Source organism: Rhinolophus sinicus, chromosome 17, assembly GCF_057876585.1.
Source record: "Rhinolophus sinicus isolate RSI-liver-muscle chromosome 17, RSI-T2T, whole genome shotgun sequence".
Lineage (NCBI taxonomy): Eukaryota > Metazoa > Chordata > Mammalia > Chiroptera > Rhinolophidae > Rhinolophus > Rhinolophus sinicus.
In genome coordinates, this window is record NC_142517.1 from 204,898,917 (window position 1) to 204,923,208 (window position 24,292).

General features: G+C 39.6%; 1 protein-coding gene across 2 annotated transcripts in view; it reads right to left on the reverse strand.

Annotated features, from left to right (window-relative positions):
- Window positions 1-24,292, reverse strand: part of PID1 (phosphotyrosine interaction domain containing 1) — a 215,280-nt gene that overhangs the window by 108,400 nt on the left and 82,588 nt on the right. The window contains exons 2-3 of one of the 2 annotated variants that reach the window (XM_019737408.3): window positions 22,591-22,704; window positions 3,410-3,556 (exon numbers count right to left, since the gene is read on the reverse strand). In XM_019737408.3, the coding sequence (XP_019592967.2) occupies window positions 3,410-3,544 (135 nt within the window). In that variant the 5' untranslated portion in view covers window positions 3,545-3,556; window positions 22,591-22,704. The remainder of the gene's footprint in view (window positions 1-3,409; window positions 3,557-22,590; window positions 22,705-24,292) is intronic. The other variant, XM_019737407.3, reaches the window with a different exon arrangement.

A 24,292-nucleotide genomic window follows, 5' to 3' on the forward strand; every position in this document is an offset into this window, starting at 1 on the left:
TTATGCAGTGGGTGGTACAGTTAAAGGACTCCACTCCAGAAAAAAAAAGTGGCAGCAATAGAGGAGAACACACAAAAACCCAGCTGCCCGCAACATGAATAGCCTGGCAGGGCAGTCCACCAGGACCCACAGAGAATACAGATCAGAGGAAAATGGGGAATCTGAGACAGCCAGGACCTCGACGGTGCTAACCATAACCCATTTTCAACTCCCCTTTCCTCGGCTTCCTCCTGCCTCTGTTCCTTCCCCAAACCTAAAGTTACACAAATACAACTTGAGAGCTGTTAGGCAAAAAACAAAAAACAAAACAAAACCAAAAAAACGAGGACTGTGTGAAGAGGGAGGGCTCGTAGGCCGGCCCTGCAGCTGGGCGGGCTCCACCGTGCTCATTATTCCTGGCAGGCGTGAGCCCCGGACAGCTCCTTCTGCAGCTGGCACTTTGTGAGCCCAGTTACTCGCAAGCAAGAATCAAAGAGGAAACACTGCACTTTGTTCCAGAGGATGATGGGGGGAGGGGGGATAAAGATTTTAAACAAAAATATCAAGCAACAAAAATTGAACTTTCTTTTGTTTTTCAATGAAAGAATATGACTCTGAATACAAATGCAATATTGTTCTTGAGAATTAAAGGCCGTAACTCCAGTATGTTTAGTTCAAATTTAAATGTATCTAGGAGTTTTGATCTTTATTTGTTTGTCTTGTTCTTTTGTTGTTTTCAGTTTTATATCCCACATATCAGTGAAATCATATGGTTCTCTACTTTTTCTGTCTGACTTATTTCATAGATGAGGGTAAAGGGGATCCAATATATGGTGATGGAAAGAGAACTGACTCTGGGTGGTGAATACACAATGTGAGATATTGCTGATGTACTACAGAATTGTACACCTGAAATCTATGTAACTTTACTAACCACTGTCACCCCAATAAATATAAACAAAAATTCAAATGTGTCAAGTGTGTTATAGTATACAATTTGAAGAATGAGGCTTTAGAGGTTTTCTCCCTTCACATAGAATTATAAACCTTGAAAGTACTTCAAGAGGTCTTGGCCCAAATCCCCAATCCCAAGATTATAATGATCTACGCCTGCAGTATCCTCTTCAAGATTTCTAGGGATGGAGAGCTCATAAAGTGTGTCTAGCCCGGTGGAATGTGCTTTTCACCTGGAAGGCAGACGCTCTCCCATGTGCCCAGCGAAGGCCTTGCTGACGTGCCCTTCTCTAGCTAGCCACACAGACTGACGCCAGGCCGACCCTCGCTCTGCCTGCCGTGCTCTTCGGAATGCCTTCTAGTTTTTTCAACATCCTTTTAGAAGTGAAATAAATGAACATGACCTAAGGCAGTACACAGGGAAAAAAAGTTATGCCATGAATCCTGAAGCATATACTCCTTTTCAGAAAAATGATGGCTTTTATTCTCCTAGCCAATATTTCTCTCTCTCTCTCTCTCTCTCTCTCTCTATATATATATATATATATATATATATGCCGAGCCACTGGCAACTGCCCTTGGAAGCTAGACATCCACCTTAGCAAAATGACCATTTAGAATCGCTTGTCTCAAAATGGAGTCATATATATATGTATATACACATACATATACATATATATATATATATATATATATATATATATATACACATAAAATATATTGTATTATATTATATAACACACACACACACACACACACACCTCTTTCATATCTGGATTGGATTGCAAGTCCCTTTACTCCGTAACTGCATTTTTCCCTCCTGTTAAAACATAATCAGTAGATTTTATCAAACTAAACTCTTCTCTTCATACTTGTCCCTACGGATTTCATCTTCCTTTGAGGGACCATTCTCCCCAACTGGAACAGAATTCAAAATGACTTTAGGAAATCTCTAAAGGAAGTATAACCCATTTGATTTCATATCACTTTTAAATTTAGTGAACAGTTGTATTATTCTTTCACATCATCAATTCACTAAAAGCATGGCATACACTGTGACCTAAGGCCAGCTGTGGGGATCCACTCTCATCAGTTGAAGCCGAGACACTGGCAACTGCCCTTGGAAGCTAGACATCCACCTAAGCAAAAGGACCATTTAGAATCGCTTTTCTCAAAATGGAGTCACATAACACACTTGCCTAAATCCCTCTGATGGTTCCCCATAGTGAACAGAACAAAGTCTAAACTCCTTGCCATGACAATAACGCTCTTTATACCTAGACCCCCGCCCGGACCCACCACTCATCACCACATTCTCCACTTCCCAACTACAATGGGCCCATTGCTTTCCATTCTAAAATACACAAGACCATGTCCACCTCTGAGAATTAGCACTCCCTGTTTCTTCTGCCCAAAAGATTCTTCCACAAGTTCTTCACAGACTGGCTTTCTCATCAGCCGATGCTTGTTTACTTGTATTTTCTCCCTCTTCTTCCAACTAGCAGTTAAGCCCCATAAAGATGCCAATGGTCTTACCCACACTGCCCCAGTGTCAAGCAGACAGTGAGCACCCAATGAGTATTTGTGGAATGAATGGACGTGTGTGATTGCAGTAGGCTCCAATCCCACCACAGCGAGGCAAGAACTGGGGAGGAAAAAGAACACTCCGACAAGAAAGAGCAATGGATCTTTCTTTGCTTCCCTAAGCTGAAAAGCAATAAGGAAAGGAGTGTATCTCCAAAGTTATAAAAGAAATCCACATGCAAACATGCATTTTCCTGCCCCTCATTTTATTTTCACTACTCAAAACAAATTTCTGATGACAAAATATGCATAAAATATTTCCTTTATTACTTTTTAACCAACTTCTATATTCATCAACTCATGTGAAAAGGAGTATCTTGTGAGAATCCAAAAGCCTACCAAAATTATACATTTCATTTCTAGTTTTCTTTCTATGTCGTCATTATAGCTTACATAAATGAAAAATGTTTTTAATGGCTTCTGAAGCATGAATATTAGTATAATTTTTGAGAGCTGAAGCAAAACAAAAATGCACAATGACTCCCCAAAGGACGCATAGAGTACAACTGTTGAGAAACTTGTTTTGTTTTATACTTGTTAAGATATGTATTATTCAGACTGCAAATACAAAGGGAGGAATTGCTATTAAGGACAGAACTTTCTTGTGAAGCCCAAAGTTCCACAGGCCTGTAAAAACTATGGCAAGAACACTGTTTTAATCACATATCCTTAAACTTATGTCTTTAATGTGTAACCCAAAATTATGAATTATATCATTAAGAAAAATAAATTGGGATCTGGATTCATACTACCATCACTCAATGAGCTTATTTTGTTAGTCATTTTATATTTTCATTTTTTTTAACGTTACCATTGCGAAAGAAGTGTCTTAGGGCTACATGTCCTTTGGTCTGCCCCACCGAGAGGCCTCTGCTGGCCACGTGCCACATACCTTGCAGCCACTGTGAGTCCTGGTTTTCATCAAGGGTGTGGTGGTGCACAGCTCGATGGCCTCAGGCTCATGGAAGATGACTGCTGGGAGGGGTTCCTTTTTCAGTGTTAGGACATTCAATTTAGACTTCAGCATGGTCTGAAAGTGCTGCAAAGCAGAAAAAAAAAAGCCAAAGATAGTTAAATCACTTGAAATTATATGTGGTGCAATTGTACATCAAACCCAGTAGCAAAATCTTTGTTTTTATTAACTCTGTCTTAATAGGGGAGGCTAAAAGATATTTGGTGAAACAGAGGGGGAGAAACTGTCAGGACATTATTAAAGGGAAACTATGGGAGACAGCCAACCCCGATGCAGACATCATGGGAACATGGGGTAGTGGTGAAGTCACCCACGATCTTGTTCTGAGAAGGTCTTCCAAGGTGACATATACAGAAGAAATCCTAGACGTGTAATCCATGACGAACTCAGCTAAAGCAATGAAGATGTTCAAAAGAGGATGCTATAGCAGCAATTTGGGGGAAAGTCTAGAGATAATGGAAAATGAGAACTGATGAACAAGAAAATGAAACGTCTGTTCTCGGCCTCCCCAGTTCTGCTATGCCTTGACTGTGGAACTCTGGGAAATTCACTACTTCTTAATGAACTATTTTATTTGTTATCTCAGGACTCTAAGTAAATATCCATCCTACAGTCAACGCTTGTTGGCACTAGTTCTGAAATGTGAACAGAATCCAAGCATATTAATTACCACTATCTATCACACAGCCCATGTCCTATCTTTGCTTGGTCTAGCGGCTTTCAAACCGGTCCCACCACTTCCAAACTTGGCCTGTACAGAGTGCTGCCACACAGCAGCCAGAGCGATCCTTCTAACTTCTAATCATGGAGTGTCATCCCTCTGCACATCTCTCTCAAGCCTTCCCTCTTCTCACAGAAAAATCCTAAGTCCTTACCTTGGCCTCCAAGCCCACGCACGATTCAGGGATCCATTGCCTCTCTGATCTCATCTCCTACTCCTCACTCTCTCACCTACGTGGATCCTGCCACAATGGCCTCCTTACTTTCTGAAAATAAACAAAAGCCACATGTGCCTTGAAACCTCTGAACATGCTGCTCTCGCCCTAGGTATCTGCAAATCTTGCTTCTTCACCTCCTTGGGGACCCTGATCAAATGTCACTTTATGAGATAGTCCTTCCTTATCAGCTTTATCTAAAATAGCACACACATCCATACACACATGAACATATATACACATAGCTGATTTCATGGGCATGCAACCTATGTAGTCTCACAGGGTCCTGTGCTTTGGAGGGCTCTGTGCGCAGTCTACGCCTTTGGTTTCATGTCACCATCTCGACAGCTTTAGTAACTTTACCTTTAAACTTCTGTTTTGAAAGCTAAGTCTGATGGAACAGTGGAGTACCTCGTGAGCACAGGAGGTACTCACAATATGTGCATCCTCCACTATATAGAATTCAGTAAGACACAAACCGAGTGCAAGGTAAGCATGTCCAGTCTCTGACTCAGTACACAGGCGCACTGACAGCCTCAGGAGGCCACGCTTTAGAACTAAAACTTGCTTCAAATGCAGAAAGAAGTCAGTTGTGTTCTAAGAAACACGGATGATCAGGGAACTCTATCATATCCTTTCCATTTGTATGACTTTCCTGTATTAGGCAACCACTTATATTGAAAATGAACAGGTCCCCTCCTTCCATCCCTCTACACTAACCACATGGAATCTACCAGAACTCTGACTGGCCACCCGGATGGTCAGTAAACCAAAGGTAAAGGGTCAGGGGAATGTGCACCTATTAGAACTAAAACAACAACAGGTGAGTTTTTTTGTGGAGTGTTTCCACTATTCTGGGAAGAACAAAATGCAGGAATTGAAAATTGTGTAATTTCAGTAATTTAGCTCTGATATTTGTATGGACAGTGGGCATTTCACAATATAATGATGAAGGGTAAAATCATGTTAATAATCAAAATTTTAATTTTTTCTTTTTTTCTTTTTTTTTTTTACTTAGAAGAACATTAAGTAGGGGAAAACACAAACAAACAAACAAACAAACCACCATGACTATTTCAGAGAGAGATTCATGGAAGAAATAACAAGTTTGGGGGTTTAATACCTTGAATGACACTTTTTTCTATTTTTTCAAGAGGACACTGAATTTTCGTTTTGCACTGGGCCCCACAAATTATGTAGCCAGCTCTTCACACATATCTACTCATCACTGTCTATTCCCTTCCCCTGATTTATTATTCTTAGCACTATGCATCACCACTATAAGTTTATGTAGTTTATTTCACTGTCTGTCATCTTCCAGTAAAATATGAATGCCATAGGAGCAGAAACTGTTTTACTCCATGAAGTATCCCAAGGGCTTATAACAGTTTACCAGTCCACATGGAATCTACTAGAACTCCAACTGGTCACTTGGATGGTCAGTTTAATGTGTCAACTTGGCGAGGTTATTCAACCAAACAGTAATCATGGTGTTGCTGTGAAGGTATTTTGCAGAATGACTATAGTCCATAACCATTTGAACTGAAGTAAGGGAGGTTATCCTACGTAGATAATCTGGGTGGGCTTGACTCAGTCAATTGAACCACCTGAACAGGTAAGCTGAGGCTTCCCAAAAAAATAAATTCTACCTTCGGACAGCAGCATCAGTCCATGCCCAAGAGTTCATCCCACCCTTCCTGACAGCCTACCCCAAGGATTGCAGACTCGCCTGGCCAGCCCCCATAATTATTGCATAAGCCAATTCCTTGAATAAATCTATCTATCTATCTATCTATCTATCTATCTATCTATCTATCCATCCATCCATCCATCCATCCATCCATCCATCCATCCATCCATCTATCTATCTCCTGCTAGTTCTGTTTCTCTGATTTCACCCTGACTGATACAGCCACCCTTTAGGATACAAAGCTGCTAGCCTAATACTTTTTTAAATGGGAGAGAGACTTGCCCTTATTTTCCCAGTGAGTATTGATTTGTATGCATTTTTTAAAGATTTTATTGGGGAAGGGGAACAGGACTTCATTGGGGAACAGTGTGTACTTCCAGGCCTTTTTTTCCAAGTCAAGTTGTTGTCCTTTCGATCTTAGTTGTGGAGGGTGCTGTTCAGCTTCAAGTTGTTGTCCTTTCAGTCTTAGTTGTGGAGGGCGCAGCTCAGCTCCAGGTCCAGTTGCCGTTGCTAGTTGCAGGGGGCACTGGTTCAACTCTCCTTGCGGGAGTCGAACCAGCAACCTTGTGGTTGAGAGGACGCGCTCCAACCAACTGAGCCATCCGGGAGCTCAGTGGCAGCTCAGCTCACGGTGCCGTGTTCAATCTTAGTTGCAGGGGGCAGAGCCCACCATCCCTTGCAGGAGTAGAGGAATCCGACTGGCAACCTTGTGGTTGAGAGCCCACTGGCCCATGTGGGAATCGAACCGGCAGCCTTGGGAGTTAGGAGCATGGAGCTCTAACCTCCTGAGCCACCGGGCCAGCCCCCTGATTTGTATTTTTTTAAATGTAGGGCAAGTCTTCATATTATTCTGGAAGATTCTGTCTGTGTTCTTAATCAATTCCAACAGAGGGTGTGGGGTTTGGGGTTGCAAAGTGGTCTGAGAGGAGAAACATGGATCACTAAGAGAGATGGCTGAAGATTGTTTGTCTCAGTGGGAAAGTGCTGAGGCCCCAAGATGAAGAGAATAAGGGAACAGCGACCCAGAAGATGACATAATGAGCAAGTAGGGACATTCTCCCCTGTCTGCCATTTTGCTGGGGCTCCACGAGAGGCACATGAAACCACAGCACAACTCAGCCTGACTTCTGCTATACAGGAAGTTCCTGAAGATGGCACTAGAAGTGATTTTATTCTCATGAGGGCTAGACAACCACACTGCCCAGAAGTTCTGAGACTGTCTTCCTGTCCCTGTTGTGGGAACCAATGTCCTAACTATTGGTTCAGTCGCTAAGCACACAGAGAGACTGAAAGTTGCAGACTGGCACACATACACACCCACCACACACACCCTTGATTACATGGCTAAGGAGCCAAGTAAAGAAAATAAACATTTTAAAAACCTAAATTGGTGATAGGAAGATAACAGAGTTCAAATTCCAACTTCAATACAATGAGTTGTGCAACCTCAGTTACATAACTATTCAAAGCCTTGGCACCTCCAGCCAGGCAGGTGTGTGTCATGCATTCACTCACCAATTCATTCCACATGCCTTTACTGAACACCTACATTCAGGCAGACAGTGTGTAGGCACAGCTGGAACAGAAGTAAAATGTTAGTCTCTGCTTGAAAGGGTTTCTCACAGTAGGTAGAGACTGTTAAATCAAATGACAACTGCGTATCTATGTGACAAGTTGGTGAGAAGAGCTAAGGAGAGAGGGTAAGACAATGTTTGAAAGTAAAATAGAGAAAATGATTCCTTTTTCAAAAAAGTGGTTTTTTTCTTTAATGGTTTTTGTCCTTTATGCCCACTGTGAAAGGATAAAGGTAAAGAGAGAAATAAAATGTGAATTATTTGATGAATCATTGATTCTACAATAATGCATCTTTTTAGAGAAAATTAACATTTTTATGTAACTCTGAGTTGCTCTTATAAATCTTCAGGTGGTAGAAGTGTGATAGCTGTAGCTGTTTATCATAAGAACCGTCGACAAAAACTGGGCCACATACTAAGCCTGACAGGAGGCTAGCATGGCGGGCCCCACAAACTCAGAGACCCGAAGTAACCACATAGGATGGTCTGAACATAAAAATTCCTAACCAAATGCAGGTCATGGTGGGTAGTCACATCCTAGGTCCGTGGCTTCCTTGACAAAGGTCACTCATTACCGTAAGAGAGCCTGTCTGTGGTCTTTTTGTATCTAAGGTAACATACCTTGAAATGTCAGTGCTCTCCTTTTCCAGACCCCTCAGGACACCCCGCACACACACCAGAGCAGACCACAGAACCCCTCACTGGTGTCTTGTTCCCCGATTACCATCTCTGTGTGCTGCACATGTTAATTATTAACTATCCTGTACCCACCAATGAAAAAGAAGTGTGTGTCCCTTCATTTTACTTTTTATCCAATCCCAGACATGGCCCCGCTTTGCTTTCTCCCACCCCCTTAATCTACCACCAATGGATTTCATGTAACCCTCATTATGTCTCCTCCTTTGACTGTAATGTATCAAATAAGCTGCAAAACTGTATTCTCTGGGGCATTTTCTCAATCGTTGAAATTTTGCTTCCCAGAAATTGTCATCAGTTTGGCTCAAATAAACTCAAAAATTCTTCACAAGTTTGGGCATTTCTTACATCGACAGAACGCTCTTCTGTCCCCTTTCTTGGGGAACCTTCTCCTCTATTCTACACTACTTTGTGGAATAGGGTTATGGGTCACAATCCCCCATCCTCTGACATTGGGAAAGAATATGTGACACAGGCTGACCATCTGAGTACCACTTGTCCCCAGTCAAAGGTATTGGTTCAGAGGAAACTCAAAATTGGCTGAACACACTCTTCTAGGAGACTGACAGACAGGGTTACTAGACTGAGGAGATCTGAGTGCAGAGCTGATGCCAACCTTCCTAACCACTAAGGTCAGTCTGAGAATGCAACCACACAGAGACAAGGAGGGCTGAGAAATGGAGAGTCAGAGATTTGACAGTGCCGAACCCTGGCCCCAGCTGTATCTGCTCAACCCCATCCATGGTCTTCACTGAGAATATGAACCAGTACATCCCATTTTATGTTTAAGCGAGCTTGAGTTGGGTGTCCGATCCTTGCAACTAAAGGAATCTCGTCAATACAAATTACTTTTTAATGAAAAGTCATCTGTGAAAATAAAATGGGAGCCACTAATGAACATTTTAAAAAAGACTTCATAAATCTTAAACTGCAGCATGAATAGCAACATTATCTTTAAAAAAAAAAAATAAATGAATCTTGCGCTTAGTTATTTGAACAAGCTGAGCCTTAATGATAAAGCCCCAAATAATAATCTGAAGAAGGTATTATAATCCCCAAGTGATTCATGTCTATGACAAAGCCCTCTGAGCTACTGCTAAAATGAGATAAGTTCCAAGTCTCGAGACAGCCACACGGCGTGCGTACCTGCAGTGATGCCCGGTTCTGGTGACAAGCTCTCCTGCAGGGTAACCAAGACACAGAGCTCCAACCAGCTCTGTCAGAACCACGTGGCCCTGTACTGCCTAGGCCTCAGTTTTCTCATCGGTCAACTTTAAAAGGCTGTGTTATATCAAGTCCAAAATTACAGTGCTTGTTCTTTGAACATGCAACGGCAATAAAGACAATGCAACCTAAAACATCATACATAATCCAGTGGCATTATAAAAAGAGGAACCTAACAGCGGAGCTTGGAAAAGTGACTGTTCCCAAATGAAAGACGCACAGAGTTCCATAAAGTAGATGTTTTATTCATTCTTAAAGAAGGGAGGAGAATGGTGTTGTAGAAAATTAGGGCACTGCCCCCAGACAAATTAAACAAAGCTCAGCTTTCTGCATTTGGTGCTTTATGTGTGATCCTAAAATAGAGCCTCTAAATCAAGCCCCATTATGCGGATGGGGGGATCACCAGGCCCTGTATAATTTTACAGTTGGCCCATCCTTCTCCTATTCAGACATTAATCTCTGACAGTTTAGCAGGCAAGGATTTCCATATTTTACCAATTCAAATCAGGTGGCTCTCACCTTTGTATTGATTCTGTATCCAAAATATAAAGCATTTTGGGAAGGCAAATGCTGCTTCCTCTTTTTGGACCACTATCCTCACACAAATTAAAGGGAAGGCATTAAGGTTTTAATCCCTGGTTCATCCTTGCATTTTGAAGGCTGGCTATAATGGTCATTTTTAAATTGCTAATTACAGGGTCAGTAATGCCCTAATCAAGCTTCAAAAATACCACAGATGTTCTCTTTAAGAGAACCACAAGGAACAAGTGGGTGAATAAAATTAATGGAAAACCTCAGCACCCCAAATAACTGCCAACTCATACAAGCACACAAAAATCAGTAAGGCTTTGACATGCGTTCATTGTCACACTTCCTTTAATTACTTTGGGGTATGAAAGAATTTACTCAGTTGTGGTTTCCTAATGTTTTATAGCACTTATTTTTCAAACAAAGGCATAATCAGGTCCTAAATATGAGAAAAACAACAATTGTTCTATTCTTTTGAGACCTGTAATACAATCTTTCTTTTGTTTATTGTTTTTAATGTAAATTATTAGATTTCTTCTTTTAAATACTTCTATCATTTTCACATAAAAAAATAAAAGAAAAATATTTTTTCTGTTAAACAGCAAATGTGTTAAATGGTTGAGAGTAATTACATGAGTGAAGAAAAGAAAATTCTACTTAATTAAATCAACGTTTATTTAAATGTTTTCATGCAAATGGTTTTCTTTGTTTATTTTTGTCCTTTTTGAAAGTAAAACAGGGTTGGACAGTCTCCCCAAATCTAGCAGGCATATAGAAAATTGCACTATTTGATTTCAAGGATTAATTTTTTAATGCAGTTTTATGTTGATGGTATTTCAAGAAAAGAAAGACCTATACCAACATGGCATTTGCCTTCTTCCAAATTATCCTAGCAATTGCCTTATTCAAAAAAGTTCCAGCTTAATTTTAAAGGCCTACCTCCAGACACTTATAAATTTAAAAGGCTGTCTATATAAAAATGATAGCTATTATTAAACTAACTGAAAATAACTCATGTTCATATACCCATATTTATTCATGCAGTTTTAATTATGGAAGCTTTTTTTTTTTTTAACATATCACAGATTCTCTCAAGATTATGTGGGAGGGGCACAAAAATAACTAACTCCACGCCCACAGAATATGCGAAAAGCCCCCAAGGCGTGTGAAACGCTCCCTCGGGGGTGTGCATGTGTACATACATATATGTATATATAATCACTTATTTATTTTTGTTACTGATCTGAAATACATACACACACTCACATGCTATCTTCCTAGTTTAAGTGTTTTCTGTCATCTTCTAAACTACTTTTCTATATACAGAGGGTGCCAAAAAAAAATGTATACACATTTTAAGAAAGGAAAAAACTGTATTAACATTGTAATACTCAATATATACTGATAACAAAAGATGAATACAAGTCACGTTTGACTTCTGCAATTACAAGTGTTGTTCAGAGTGGTTACCATCAGCGTAATTTTAATAGTTTTTTTCTTTCTTAAAATGTATATACAATTTTTGGGGCACCCTCTGTATTAACAGTTAAACTATTGTATTATAAAACACAGGTTGCAAGCTCTCAGCTCAAAGGCACATTTAGCCTATAACTATGTTTTATTTGATTCACAGAGTGCTTAAATTCGAAGTAGTATTCAAGTATTGAGGTATATATGATTAAAATTTGCATTTCCACTTCTCATGAAAGATCAGAAGATCTACAAAAGCAAGTTGCATTCCTTCCTGACCAAAAGAAAATAGCTCCTTATTTACTCTGCAATTTGCCAGGGTCTCTCTTTCCCCCACTGCCAGCATTCTCTTCTATACTAAATACAAGTGACTATTTTTATAGTCATCTTATGTGTTACCAACTTCACTCCTATATTATTTGTTTGACCCTTATAGGCCTTGAAATTTGCAACCCCTGATGTATAATGACAAATGCTACGAGCACAGAACAAAAATTTCACTCATGGAAAAAAAAAAAAAAAATTTACATACAGCTGAACTAATTCGTACCTATATTTAAATTATGAAAATTCAACTAAGAAGAGAGTGAGTGAGTGAATGATAGAGAGAAGTAATACTATAAATAGGCCAACATATCTGTTTGTCATTCCACACAATGAGTATGCTCCAGGAATTAGGACTCAATTCTTCTTCTATGTATTCCCACATACCCCGGTAGTGTATCTTATTGCACAGAATATAATTAAACTACTAAAGATCAATATTTTTTGACTTCCACTTTCAATCGAGATGGAGTAACAAGGACCAAATCAACCCCGACACTTACAACAATTAACAAAACTGGAAAAAATCATGAAACAACAGTTTGTGAGACACTGGATATCAGACAATGAAAGAGAGCAATCCCTGACAGATTTGAAACAAATGGGGTAAGTGGCACAACTGTCCAGCTTACTACCTTGAAAGAGTGCAAATTGCAGTACAGAGAGAAATGCAGGAAGGTTCCAGCAGAGTCCCAGAGTTAAGGAGACAGAGATGAAAGCCTGGGGAGAAAAAAAAAAAGAGGAGCAATCTGCACAGAGACAGAATCTGCAGAGGGTCTCTTTAAATATTCAGCTGAATGCCAATCAGAGTATGCACAAAAGGAAACTAACCAATGCAAGAAAAAGAACCAGTGGGAGGATCAGAGATTAGAGTGCTGGTTCACACAGGGCCAATAATATTCCCTGTTCCTACCAGCAGACTGGAAAGACTTATGCGTCACGGGGCACTGGGTACAGTACTAAAGAAGGTCTAGTTTCAGTGGTGGGGAATAATTAGCACTAGACAAAGTGCCACTCTGGTTCCACCTGTAAGTCTTTAAAAAAAGATCCAAAAGGATCAACGTGCTTTGAAATAATTTAACTGAATTCCAGAAAATAAAGTTGAAGGATATTTATAGGAAAACAAAAATCTCCAGCAACCAACAAAGTAAAAGTCAAAATGTCTCACACCCAATCAAAAATCCCCAGATATGCAAAAAAGCAGGAAAATAGAGCCCATAATGAAGATATGAATAAATTAATCAAAACCTATGCAGAACTGACACCAATGTTATAATGACCAGGCAATGGGTTTAAAACTATATTTCATGTATTCTAAAAGATAAGTTGATATATTAAAGATGTAGAAAGAGCCATATCTAATTTGTAAAGATAAAAACTACATGGTCAGATTTGAAAAGCACACTGGGTATGATTAATAACAAATTTCAGTACAGTAAAAAAAACAGTAAACTTGAAGACAAAACAATAGAAACCATTCAAAATAAAACACAGAGGGAAAAGATGGAAAAAATTATCAGTGAGTTAATAAATATGTAACTGTATAACTGATATAAAATTATCAGTGAGCTAATAAATGTATAACTGAAATACCAGAGAAGTATGGAGAAACAAATAAAATATTTGAGATAAAATAGCTAGAATTTCCCCAAATTTGAGAAAATTATAACTCCACATATACAAGTATCTCAACAAGTCCTAAGTATGAGAAATATGAAGAAAATGACACCAAGGCACATCATAATCAAGTTCCCTAATATAATCAAAGGGACAAAGATGAAGATGACAGTTAATTATTTACTGAAAATAATGCAAGGGAGAAGACAGTAGAACAACACCTTTAAAATACTAAAATAAAATAAAAAGTGTGAACCTAGAATTCTATACCTGGGATTCTGTATACAAAATGAAGGTGAAATAAAGACTTTTCCAGACATATGAAACTTGAAACAATTCATGATCAGCAGACCTGTCTTATAAGAAATGTTAAAGGAAGCCAATCAGGCAGAAATTAAAAATGAAAATACAAATCCACACAAGGGAATGAAGAGCACATAAAAGAGTAACTACATAAAAACTACAATTTTTTTCTTATTTAAAATTCATTGAAAGATACTTGACTGTTTCTAAAATTATTAAAAATAATAATAATGTAGGAATTTTAGCATGTATAAAATAAGATTTACTACAACACTGGTACTGAAGTCAGAAAAGGTAACATGGAAATATACTATTGTAAGAATCTAACAGGATATGTGACATGGCTTAATATCATTTGAGGTATATTGTGATAAGTTAAATGTATATACTATAAACCATAAGGCAATGATCAAAACAACAAACCAAAAATTTATATACACTAACAAAGATAAAATGGAATCATAAAAACAAAGGCAGATATAGAAGGAAAAAATGCAAAAAAAGGATGAGTCAAATTGAAAACAAATAATAAGAGGATGGATTAAAATCTATAAAATTAATCTAAGAGGGGTATTAAAAATACTCTTAATGAATGGCAAATATAGTGATATTCATTAAAAACAAGATCCAGCTCTATGCTGCTTGTAAGATATTCATTCCAAATATAAAGAAGCAAATGAAAACTGATAAGCCACAAGGATAAATAGACAAAAGCTACAGATATTATTGGAGCATTCAATACCATTCTCTTAAAAGTTGATAGGATGAGTAGGCAGAAAATCAGCAAGGACATAGAAGGTTTGAATAACACCAAAAACCAACTTGAGACAATTGACATTTATAGACCACTTCACCCAAAAACAAGAGAATTCAAGTGTACATAAAACATTTATCAAGACAGACCAAATTCTGGATTGTATGAAAAACAAAAACAAAAATACCCAGTAAATTTAGTATTCAAGTTATACAAAATAATAACAGAAAAATCTCTGTAAAATTTCCAAACATATGGAAACTGAATAACACACTTCTAAATAACCCATGCATGAAAGAATAAATCGAAAAGTATATAGAAACTATTTTGAACTGAATGAAAATGAAAATGCAACATGTCAAAAATGGGATGTCATTAAATCAGTACTTAAGGAAAATTTTATAGCACAAAATGCCAATATTACAAGAGAAAAAAGTTCTCTATTCAATAAACTCAGCTTCAACTTAAAAAAAAAAAAAAGGAAGAATAAATAAAACCCAAAGTGAGTAGAAGACACCAAATAATAAATATTGGAGGATAGATCAAAGAAATATAACACAGAAAATCAATACAGTCAAAACAGTCTGTCTCCAAGTTCACATATTCTTTCTATGGCTTGACTGAGTCTACTGATAAGCTCAGTAAAGATGGCCTTTATCTCTGTTATTCTGGGGTTGCTGTTCTTGTTCTTATTTTCGCTCGCATTTTCATTTGATTCTTTCTTAGTTTCTCTTTGTTGAAATGTTCATGCATACTCTTCACTTTTTCCACTAGAGCCTTTAATATATCAATCACAATTATTTTAAATTCCATATCTGAATCATCTCTGAGTCTGGTTCTGTTAATGGCTTTGTCTCCTCACCATGGATTGTTTTTCTCTTGATTTTTTTGTGTGTCTTATATATTTTGATTGAATTCTGGACATCATGGCAGTAGAGTCTGAGGTAAATAGCCTTTATACCTGCAATTGACCATATCTCTTTTGGGAAGGTATTTGTGCAGTGTGCCAAGTCAATCTAGTCTGTAATCAGTCTGGGTGTGGGTTTTACTGCCATTCCACAGATTTCAATTCCTCTAGAATTAGCTTATCTTTAGGGTGGGGTCTGGTTTGCTGACAGGATATTCTTGCTCCACCCTCAGCTTTCAGATTATTCTGTATCCCTGGGACTCAAAGAGGGTCTCCTCACTCTTTCCCTGTCCCCAGAGGTTGACTGCAATTGCTTCATACTAGTGCTTTCTAGTCTGGCAGTTGGGCAGGGGAGGAAGGCAGGAGAAGTTTCTTCTCTCTTGTTCTACTTCAGTCTTAGGCAGGTCCTGTATCCTTTAGTCTCAAAAGTCAGGCTTTCTCAGTGATCTTGATTTTGCCCTGCCTTATAGCATTTGCGCCTTTCCTCCAGACATAGAGATTTTCTTTCCTTTTCGTCTCCACAAGTTATAATGGGTCTTTACCTGTACCTGAAGAGCCCCAGGATTTATCACTCCACCTTAACTGTGAAGTCTTGTAACCCTTAGGGGGGAAGAGTCCAGCTGGTCTGTGTGTGTGGCAACCACACTCCTCTTCGAGGCTTATATTATCACAGGAGGTTAGCGCTGGCCTCTAGCCTGGCTCTCAATCTTTCCCATGAGCCCCTGTGGTGGTGGTCTGTTTAGAAGAGCCTATGAGTTGGTGTGAATTCCACCTGGGTATACAGCAACCAAAGGTTCTGTACTCTCATACTGGCCCACAATTGACCTTTAAAATTTGCTACTAATTTCAGCTGAATAATTTTTTATTCAATAAAATCATAAATTTAGCTGAATAATAATTTTACCTTCTTGCATTGCAGGCCATCTTCCTCCCATGCTCTGCCACAGGTGAGCCATAACTCACATGTGGTCTCTTTTGGGAGGCCTTGTTTTCTATTTCTGGCTAGTTGGAAGAACTAGGACCCTGGCTCTTTGATGGGTTCAAGAGAAATTTTAATTGTGTAAATTGTCTGGCTCTTTCCAGTTGGTCGGATAAAAGTGATGCTCTTTCCAGCTGTATGCATCCTATGCAGAAGCCAGGAGTCAAACTCATTTTAAATCAGTTAAAAACTAAGTGCACTAAAGAGTGCTTTGTGTTTGAAAGATATATATAAAATATTACAAAGGGCATATTAGCATTATCTGTAAATTCCAAAGTTCCTTCCCCTCCAAACGCTGTTTCTTTCCAGCTCAGGTGTTTATGTCTTCAGGATGCTTCCTAGCTCCCATCCCAGACGCTTCTTCTTAGAGAGATATTGGCCCTATCTTCCCTCACAATTTAGTGGAGAAGCATGAACACTGAAACTCTCTCTAGAAGGAATAACCCAGAAAGATGCCGACTGCTTATCTTCCTCCATGCAATAAATGAGGGCACAGAGCATAGAATAAAAACTAAACAGCATAAACACACTTTTAAAAGAATGAAAATGAGTCAGACAAAACAATTTAAGATTTGGAAACCAAACCAAATGTTATGAGTTTAAGATCCCAAAGACTGTCTCATATTCCCCTAAGGGAACATTATTTGGTCCCAGAGTTGAGCCCCAAGGGCAACTTGAAGCTTCAATTTGAAGGGCTTGGCTTTATGGTGTCAGTGAATACCGTGTTCTTCAGCAGATATGCTATAAACACACATATTTGCATCCACACACATTGGGTTTTATTTTCACTTCATTTTTGCTACACAAAATTCCTCTGTAGGACTACATTTTGGTTGATACAGGATTGAACATTTTCTTGGCAGGTTGGAAGGAAACTAAAAATAATTTTGTCCCCAGGCTTCAAGTGGTCAGGAAGGTGAGTGACATGCCAGAGCTTTGGCAAGCCAGAATTCCCTTTATCAGGGCTCAGTGGAGAGCTCTGTGTTGCAAAGTCATCCACAGAGGATGGAGAATTCATTTGCTATATGTGATATCTTTAGGAGAGAGAGAGAGAGAGAGAGAGAGAGAGAGAGAGAGAGAGAGAGAGAGAGAGAGAGAGAGAGAGAGAGACTTCCACATTGCAGGAAATAGGAACTCTAATCTTTTGTTGACATTCCTCCAATTATGATCACACCTATAAAGACTTTTCTGAAACTTCTCACCTCCCACCTCTACCTGCTTTATGCCTAAACTGTACCTTGTACAATAATCAGTATTTTCACATCACCTATAACACCTGAATATACTGTTTATATGTGGTCTCTTCTTTGTATCCCTCGTCTCGGACAAAGCCCCTGACACAGAGTAGTCCCTAAATGAATGTTTAAGGAATAAACAAATGATTAAGTGAGTGTAGAGAAACATTACTGGAATTAAAAAACAATGCCTTCAAACTAAACACATGCCCGAGTCACACTGTTCTCATCTTACCTCACTCCCTTCCATTCCTTGACTAAGTATCACTACTGGCTAGCATCAATGAGACTGCTCCATTCTGAAAATCACCTTGACAGTGAGCTCTGGTCCAAGTCCACAACCAGAAAAATACCCAGCCTTATTAGGATGCTGACGACTCTTAGCCACAGAGACCGTGACTAGTGGCCTCCCTTGGGTTCAATGAAATCACACCGATTTCCTTGTAAAGGAAAGGCTCTGAGCCTGCAACACCACAGGAAGCCACACGTAGGAGGTATAGGCCTCTCCTAGGCCAGTCTCACCCACCACAATAGCAGAAAGGCTCATTCCCACTGGATCCTGGAAGAGATGGCAAACCATTTCAGAGGAAAATGACTACCTTTTGAATAACAGCCAAAAGGTCCAAACACCTAAAGAAGGACTTCTCTGCCTTCTCCAGTAGCTTAAGAATGCAATAACCTTCTTAATCCAAGAGAACAGACAGGTAAATGTTAAATACTAATCAATACAGTGCACATAAGAAAGCAAGTGAAAAGCAGGAAGAAGGGGGGCAGGGAACAACCATTTGGAAAGCTCTTTGTCAAAAAAGAAAAGAAAGTGTACTACTTTCCTAGGGCTGCTATAACAAAGTACCAAAAACGGGGTGGCGTGAAACAACATAAATGTACTGTTAAAAGTTCTGAAGTCTACAAGTCCAACACCAAGGTTTCATCAAAGCCATGCTCTCTTTGACAACTCTAGGGGAGAATCCTTCCTTGCCCCCTCTAGCTTGTGGCGTCTGCTAGCTATCCTTGGCGTTCCATGGCTTATAGATGTATAACTCCAGGTACACAGCTGTCTCCTCTCTATGTGTATTCACATCATCTTTCCTCCACTTATGTCTATGTCTGAGTCCAAATTTCCCTTTTTTGTAAAGACATCATATTGAATTAGGTCTCACCCTAATGACCTCATTTTAGCTTGATTACCTCTGCAAGGAACCTATTTCTAAATGATGTCATATTCTGACGCACTGGGGATTAGGACCGTTTTTTTTTGTGTGGGGGGGAGAGGACACAATTCAGCCCATCACAGAACGGACAGGTACTCACCATGTGGACTCTACGTTCATAGGTATTTCACTGGCCACAGCTGGTCAATATTACTTGTTTTCAATGCACCTGAACCCAGGATAATGTTAAATGCCTCAGGACTAGACACCAAAGTAAGTGGTCAGGACCCAGCCTGGGCCTGTCTGAGTTCAGTGGACCTGAATCTCACTCTAGGCTGCTCAGTCACAAAAATGCCAGTGGTTCAATAAGCAGCCCCGGGCACCCCCAGGAACAAACTCACCCTGTTGTTCGTTTGTTTTCTAAGAGGTCTTTAAAGAAAACAGTACCTGACACTTGTCAGCTTTCATTACCAGTTGTGTCTTACCTGCCCTGACTTCCCTTGAATTCCAACACAATAAAGAACACATCTCTTAAATCACAGGGCTGGTTTATTCACCATTTATTCATTAATCCTCTTATGTATTGAGTCAGGCACTCGGTTGGGTAGACAGGTTTGACAGGCGCGTTTCCTGTCTTCATGAAGCTGAACTTCAATGTTGAGGAGACTGACACTGAGAAAGTAAGAGTTGTCCCGTTTCAAACAAAGACCGTTCATCACCTTTCTTCTGATGAGTTTAGTCATAATGTTTTAAGGAAACCTGCAGCTGATGCTATTGGTGCCCTGTCCTTAGCCCTCAGGTCTCCCCACTTCCGGTGCCCCAGGTGACTTCCTCCGTCAGTACCAGCCTCTCTCTGTCTGGGGCTTTGCCAAAGCCCCAGAAGCCAAGTGCAGTGGATGAACATACCTGGGAGGCCTCAATCAATGAGTGCCAGAGTTAAAATATCCTAGCTCCTTAGCCCTACAAGAGGTTTAACTCTGAGTTGTGGAACTTTCTTGTTTTGGTTTGGCGTTGCTTTTGTTTTTTTCCATTTCTGAGCATTTCCTCACAGGAGCATTCCCTCACATGCAGTGGCTGACTTGACAGCACACCCTTTGTCAGCTCCCACCTTCCCTGTCTCACTTCCCTGCCCCCCATCTTTCCCCGCCTCCATGTTTCCTGAATATTCCAAAAGACTACTTACACTTAAATCCTTATCTCAGGGTCTATTTCTGGAAGAACCCAAACAAGATAAAACCTAATTTCGCCTTAGCCCATTTTAATTCAATTCACTAAATACTGATTACAGGCATTCTACAGGTCCATGGTATATGAACCCACGAAGTTCACAGTCAGGTGAGGGAGAAAGGATCATACAACCAGCTTAAATACATTGCAGATACAGAAATGAAATGGCTACAAGTGTAAGAAAGGGGACAATTAAGTTTGCTGGAATTGGGTTGGGACACACTTTATGGAAGAGAGGATACAGATCTTACCTGGAAGTAAAGCAGTGTTTCTTAAAGTTTTTTACATTATTGCCCCCAGGGAGCCTTTTCAAACTTTTATTTTTCCTAACTGCTCCCCTACCCCCATGAAATTTTCATATCACAGACATGCTGTGTATACGTTTATGTTCTGTGGTATAGCTAGCCCCATAGTAAAATCTAAGACTTTTTGCCTCCCCTTCAAGAACCAATTTTTACCCCCAATCAAAATGCATGAGGTGAAAAAAAAAAAAAAGGAAAGGGGGACAATACAGGTAAAGAAATACCTTGAGAAATGCCAAAAGGTATGAAAGTAAACAGTTTATAGAGACAAAGGTAAGTAGTCCAGTTTGGTCTGTGATCAATTAAAGATGGCTGCAGGCTTCTGACACCCCTCACCTCAGAGGAAGGATCTATGCCGGTTCTAATTCAGCCTTTAAGAGAATGGCAGCTTCCAGCTGCTGTCTCTTACAACACTGAGTCTTAGGATTCAGCCATCATGTTGTGAGGAAGCTCAACAGCTCCAAGGAGAAATGCATGTGGAGAAGAAACAGGACGACCTAGCTCAACTCCTAGATGACAACCATCACCAAGCTGCTAGCCATATGAATACGCCACCTTGAAGTAGAGCCTTCAGCCTCAGTGCAGCTGCCACCTCACCTGACGGCACAGAGCCCTATTCAAGCTGTAGATCTGTGGGCAAAGTAAGTGATATTGATTTGCACAACTAATTTGGGAGGTGATTTGTTATACAGCGATAAATAACTGGAAATGCTGCTTGTAGACACTACCACAACCAATGAGTCTCACAGCAAAGTCACTACAAATTCACAAACCAGTCTTAACCAGGCTTTAGTCATTGCAACTGTGTCGCATACTAAGAAACCCAAGCAAACATCGGATAAACAAGTAGTTCTCAAGGAACTAATTCATCGTTAGGGTCACAGGTCATACTTTGCTTGTCAAATATCTATTTTCTTTTAATTTTAAGTAAGGCTGTTCTTATTGATGAGTCAATTAGGTTGTCAATAGAAACCATCACAAGTCTCTGTGAACAACAGAACTGCATTTCCAAGAAGCAGGAAGACGCTTAATACAAACTTACAAAGAAAGAAAATAAACAGCCAGCCCTAAAGGAGCAGTTCAGAACAAGACAGAAGTGGAAAATATTTTCAGATACAAGGGTGGGCACACTGTTCTTACCTTCATCCTGGAGGACAACAGAATGAGGGATGAAGAAAAGGAGTAAATAAATAAGTGATTCTAATCCACTCCCACTAAATTCCCCAAAGAGGGATTTGCTGCGCCAATCCCTCTATGAGGACCACCGATCTTGAACAAATTATCTTTTGACATAAAACAAGACCGTTTCTTATCATTGCTTCCAGTCACCAACTTCAATCAAATATTGACCTAAACCTGGGCCGCTGAATTTTATGATTCAGAGTTACCAGAATAGATACTTTTACAGTGCTGCCATGAATAACCATGGCATTACAACTGTGGGATGCAAATGACACACAATTTATCATTTCCCCTCACAGGAAACTGACCTAAATGGGTTTTTCTGTATTTGCAACCACAAAGGCAAGTTTGGGAGAGTTGGGTGCAATTTCCCACATAAAATCTCCTATTGATGAGAACCGGAACTTCAGGAGGGAATTCTGTGATTGCTTAAGACGGATTTCACTATCCCCATGCCTTCCATCATATGCCTCAAGTACAACACAGGCTCCCTGAACTTATTCCAAAAAGTAATATCAATCAGAGCTACAAATTCAACACAGGTGCATGTTTAGCATGTAAATTTAGAACAACTTTACAGTTCCTTAGTTGCATTCAACATGCTCATAAAAATCTGAATTTTTGCAGTTTAGCCTCAAGTTCCTGCAACCTCCTTCTTTTTTTAAAGACAATTACAAATTAAATTACAAAGAAGGATAAAGAAACTTGACTTCCCACCAGTGAATGGGCTTAGTAAACAACCTTAGGTCCACATCCAAGAGCACATCGATTGGTTCCATTTGGCTCCAAGCTCCCCTGTCTTGCCTCGGCTCCTAGTCACACACCCAACAGACTCTGCCTTGGGGGCGTATGATTTTTAGTTCTTGGATTCGGCACACATTCCCAGTACAGTGTGCGCTATATATTGTTTTTATTAGGTTCCGAGGTTACCAAATTCAAAAGCCTATATTCCGGTAAGTTTAGAAAACTCTAGTTGACAGTGATAGCTCTGGTGATACTTACTAATGCAAGAGCTTTTCCTAGAACATACAGTCTGCCGTTTAGCCATGCCTGACTTCAATTCTTGATGGAAGTCTCCATCTACCATGTCATTTGTTGCCATTAATGTTTTCAACCCTACCATGAAAAAGAGGAAGGAATTACGTAAGCGCTGAGCACCCAAATATTTCATTCACATGACATGTTCATGTGTTTTCTTCCTAGTCATGTAATTAACAAAAAGGAGCAAAATTGGCTATTTTGGGCCAGGAAGAATCCACCAGTAGGTCAAGAATGCATTTAAGAAGCTCCACTTCTTTCACAACAAGGGTTACTTGAATTTGAATCCTGGCTCCGCCTCTTATTAGATGCATGAACTTGGGAGCTCATTTAATCTCCCAAACCTCAGTTTGCTCATCTGTAGATGTAGACAATTGTAATACCTGCACTTCACAGGGCTGCATAAGGATTAATTGGATGAAACAGGCAGAGCAACCAGCACAGGTCCTGACACAGGGCACGAGGTGGGATGTTAGCTATAATTACTACTTAATTAATGACATTCATTACTAGGATTGTTATTTTCTTTTCTTCTTTTGGTTATTACTTTGCTTTTGCTTTTCTCATTCTCTCAATTCGCCATCATGCTACTTTTCTGCCCTTCCTTATTAAAACACTGATTCCAATATTTCTTCCTTTTACCTCTCTGAAACACCAAGTGACATATTTCCACTAGTGACCTATTAATTGATGAGTAAATTCTGCAGACTGACATTTCTGACTTCTGGTAAGGAAAGGATTAACACGAAAAAGTGCTGATCAGATAGGCCAGGGAGGGTGACTACCCAGTTAAACCCCTGACATCTTACTACTTCACCATCATCATCACCATCATCTTGCCTAACATTTATTGAGCTGTGTCTTGGGTGCTATATTTGTTGTAATAACTCAGGAAATGCTGGCAACAACCTTCCGAAATGGAAACTATAATTAAACCCACTTTGCAGAGCTCAAAACTGAGGAAAAAGGAAGTTAAATAATTTAGCCCACATGCAGCCCAAAGTCAAAATACCCAAAACTGAGCTATTTTTCTTCTCCAGGGCCTCTCCCCAGGAACCTTCTCATCTCCCCAGGGTGCCATCCTCGGCCCAAGGATCAATGTAAAGGTCAAAGTCAGAGACTAGGGTTGCATTTTTATTTCTCCCTCTTTCTTAAATTGCATGACCACTGAATCAAAATATTCCACCAATTCTTTTTATCAAATCCCTCTACTGCTATGTTTTTATATTATCAGAATAAAGGCAGAAAGGTAGAACCTCTCCTACGTGAGGGGCTCATCAATTTAGGTTGCAATTTCCCCCTCAGGCTTCTCCATCCTTGGAGAGTGGCCACAACACAACCAACCATCACAGTGGGAAGGCCATGCCCCTTCCAGCTGGCATGAGTCCTTGTCTACCCCAAACCAGTGAGCTGGTGATGCCAAAAGGCATCCTGATTAAACATTGGTACAGAAAGCTTTCAGCATATTTGCTTCCATTAGGTTTTGTTTGTTTGTTTGTTTTTTGTTTTGTTTTTTAAAAAAGTACTGGTAACAATTCTTTGGTTGGTGATTACTCTATTTTCTCATCTTTAATTTTTATTATAGATCTATCTTTCTCACTTACTCAAATCCTCCCTGAAATCATGCCCTATATTCCACGGTTCACTTTCTATATATAATTGGCCA